Source organism: Sordaria macrospora, chromosome 7, assembly GCF_033870435.1.
Source record: "Sordaria macrospora chromosome 7, complete sequence".
NCBI classification, from domain to species: Eukaryota; Fungi; Ascomycota; class Sordariomycetes; order Sordariales; family Sordariaceae; genus Sordaria; species Sordaria macrospora.
The window spans coordinates 456,924-459,978 of NC_089377.1; the positions used below are offsets into that span (position 1 = coordinate 456,924).

The 3,055-nt window shown below is 54.2% G+C and overlaps 1 protein-coding gene across 1 annotated transcript; it reads left to right on the top strand.

Annotated features, from left to right (window-relative positions):
• Nucleotides 1-393: 393 nt before the first annotated feature.
• On the top strand, nucleotides 394-2,804 carry SMAC4_03844 (uncharacterized protein; the record flags this gene model as incomplete). The annotated part of the gene is made up of 1 exon (XM_003347698.2): nucleotides 394-2,804. The coding sequence occupies exon 1, from the start codon at nucleotides 660-662 to the stop codon at nucleotides 2,802-2,804; it is 2,145 nt and encodes a 714-aa protein (XP_003347746.1). The 5' UTR covers nucleotides 394-659.
• Between the last annotated feature and the right edge of the window lie 251 nt (nucleotides 2,805-3,055).

Genomic DNA, 3,055 nt, shown 5'->3' on the forward strand with positions numbered 1-3,055 from the left:
TTTATGGAAAGAATCCATGGAAAAAGAATCGGGCCTGCCTAAGCAAGACTTGCGTGGGAAAGCGGATAAATGGAGATCTGGCGCGGACGGCTACGTGGACAACAAGGGATTTACAACGATGTATCGTGTTCACAGCTTTTAGAATGGCATAATTGAGCAAATCGAAGAGGTTCAAATGCTGAGGGTTTGGTATGGAGTGTTCCGCCGTTTGAGGTAAACAAAGATGAACATGCCGGCCTCACCTTGGCAGGGGAAGACAAAAGGGGTTCACCGCGGAAGTGGCCTGTGCACTCAAGGTCTGCGAACGCCGTGGAATGTGGAAGTTCTCGCCACTAGTGGTCCGAGCGTCTCCACCGGCGATTGTATCTCCAGTCAGCTTCATTGAATTGTGGTCCATGATTGATTATGATTCATAATCACCCATAGCTCTTTCCAACAGCGGCCGCCATTGATTTTACATGGCGCCTTCTTAAATACAAGAACACAACAATCAACTCATACAAGTTTTCCTCTCTCAGCCATACAATCTTTCTCTCCTTTCATAATCATCATTTCAGGCGCGGACTGGCCGGGCATCACATCTTCTCATTCATCACCACCATCCTTTCACCATCATCATACCCATACATCCGGCTTCAGGTTCCAGTTCAGAAGCAACCATGATTCCCATCCGCCCCAAACCCTCTGGGTCCGGCAACGAAGATGCCTCCCCACCCCGCCGCGACAAACAAGCCGTCAGTGCCCCCTCCCCATCCCGCATCGCCAGCAAGCCCGTCCCGGAGCGCCAACTCCGCTCCCCGCGCGAGTATCAAATCGACCAACTCAAGCGGCGCTTCTCCCCAAAAGAAACCGTCGACTCCGCAACAGGCGACACCTCCCTCGTCTTCAGCCTAAAACCCTCAGACCCCGATTTCCCCTACGATCTGGAAAAGCTAGAATGCGACCTCCGGATCCCTCCGGAGTATCCCCAGAAGCCGGCGAGGTTGCTGGTCAGGAATAAGGATATCCCGAGGGGATTTGCGGTAAATATTGAGCGGGGATGGGATCGGCTTGTTGAGGAACGCAAAGGGTTGAAGGGGGGCACGTTGTTGACAGTTATGAATGCGCTTGACAGAGGACTGGAAGGGTTCCTGGCGGAGGAGAAGAAGGAGACGGTGAAGATTACGGTTTTTAAGGATACCAGGCATGTGGAGGGGGAGGCGGTTGATGTGATTGGGAAGGAGACACCGAAACAGCCTGAACCGGTCAAGCCGATGGTTCAGCAAAGGCCCTACATCCCCCTCGAAACCTTCACGCACGATCAAATCGCCGAAGCCAAAGCCAGGAGAGCGCAAGAAGTGCGTCAGCTGGAAGCACGCATGAGCAGACTCCCACTGTATCACAAGTCCAGCGACGGGGTGATTTACACATTACCGCTTGACCCCAAGAGGAGGAGCAGTTTACCATCAGGTCTGCAAAGCGTGCACTCGGTGCAGCTGGTTATTCCGCTGCTGTACCCGCTGCAGCCACTCAGGGTGTTGTTGAACGATGTCGATGCTACCGAGGCCGAGGCAGTCGAGGAGCTGTTTAGCCAGAAGGCGGTGGAACAGAAGCAGATGAGTTTGACGAGCCACTTGAATTATTTGGCGACGAATTTGCATGCTTTGGCAAAGCAGGCTGCACAGCAGAAGTCAGAGGAGGTGAAGGCTGCTGCTGCTGAGCAGGAGAAAGGGAAGATGAGGGCAGCGGCGGATGAAGAGGCCAAGGAGGCGGAACATGTCGCTTCGGCCTCGGTGGTAGATGGAGAACGGGGACATGTACATGTCATTCCCCGACCATTGGAGTGGACGCTCGTCAACGCCGATGGGTCTTCCGAGTCTGAATCTGAGACCGAAACCGATACCGACGACGATTACGAGTTTGTCGACGGCGAAGGCAACACCACCTCACGTTCAGGCCCAACACCGGGCACCTCGCTCCCAACCGCCACCCCTGAGCGCGGCACCGCCATCTCCTTCCCCTCCATCGAGCTGCACGGCATCGAGCTCCTGCAAGTAACCCTCCTCTCGCTCTCTATCAAATGCAACCGCTGCAAAACCCTCAACGACGTAACCAATCTCAAATCGGACGTCGAAAAGCTTTCTTCATGCAAAAAATGCGCCACCTCCTTCTCCGTTCGCTTCCGCGCCGAGCTCGTGCACGCCAACTCCACGCGCGCCGGCTTCATCGATCTCAGCGGATGCACAATAGCCGACATGCTTCCCTCCTCATTTATTCCCACCTGCGGCCGTTGCTCTACACCTTACCCATCCCCAGGCTTCGTTTCCGTACGAGGCGAAACAACCACCAACGTCTGTCGCGAATGTCACGCACGCTTCACCTTCAAAATCCCCGACGTCAAGTTCCTCACTTACTCCTCCTCCTCTGCCTCCCTACCACCCACCACCGGCCCCCGTCGTCGCGACCAAAAACTCGGTCTCCACGCCGGCGAACCTCTCCCCGACAAGGGCGCCTGCGCGCATTACAAGCGGTCCTACCGGTGGTTCAGGTTTTCGTGCTGCAACAAAGTCTACCCCTGCGATAAATGTCACCAGGCGGCTGAAGATCATGTGGATGAGTGGGCAAACAGGATGATTTGCGGGTGGTGTTCGCGGGAGCAGAATTATCGGGTGGAGAACTGTGCGTTTTGCGGGAGGAGCGTTGTCCGTAAAAGGACGGGTGGGTTTTGGGAGGGTGGAAAGGGGACGAGAGATAAAGTTTTGATGAGGAGGGGGGATCGGAGGAAGTATAGGAATAAGAAGGATGCTAACAAGGCGAACAAATAAGGGTTGAGGACGGGAGGCTGTTATTGGGCACTTGGGTTTGGAGGTTCGTGGATGATGGTGGTGATGTTGTGGATTCAGGAGGGTATTCGGTATTATTGCATTGATACACTAGGTATCACTAGCGTCGCGTAGCATGTTTATTGTGTTTGTGGGATATCAATAATGGCGCAAACTGTTTCTTATATGGGTGATCCGTCTGGGAGTGTCCATGTTCGCTACCAGACATGCCTTCCACATTAGACCTTCTCCAT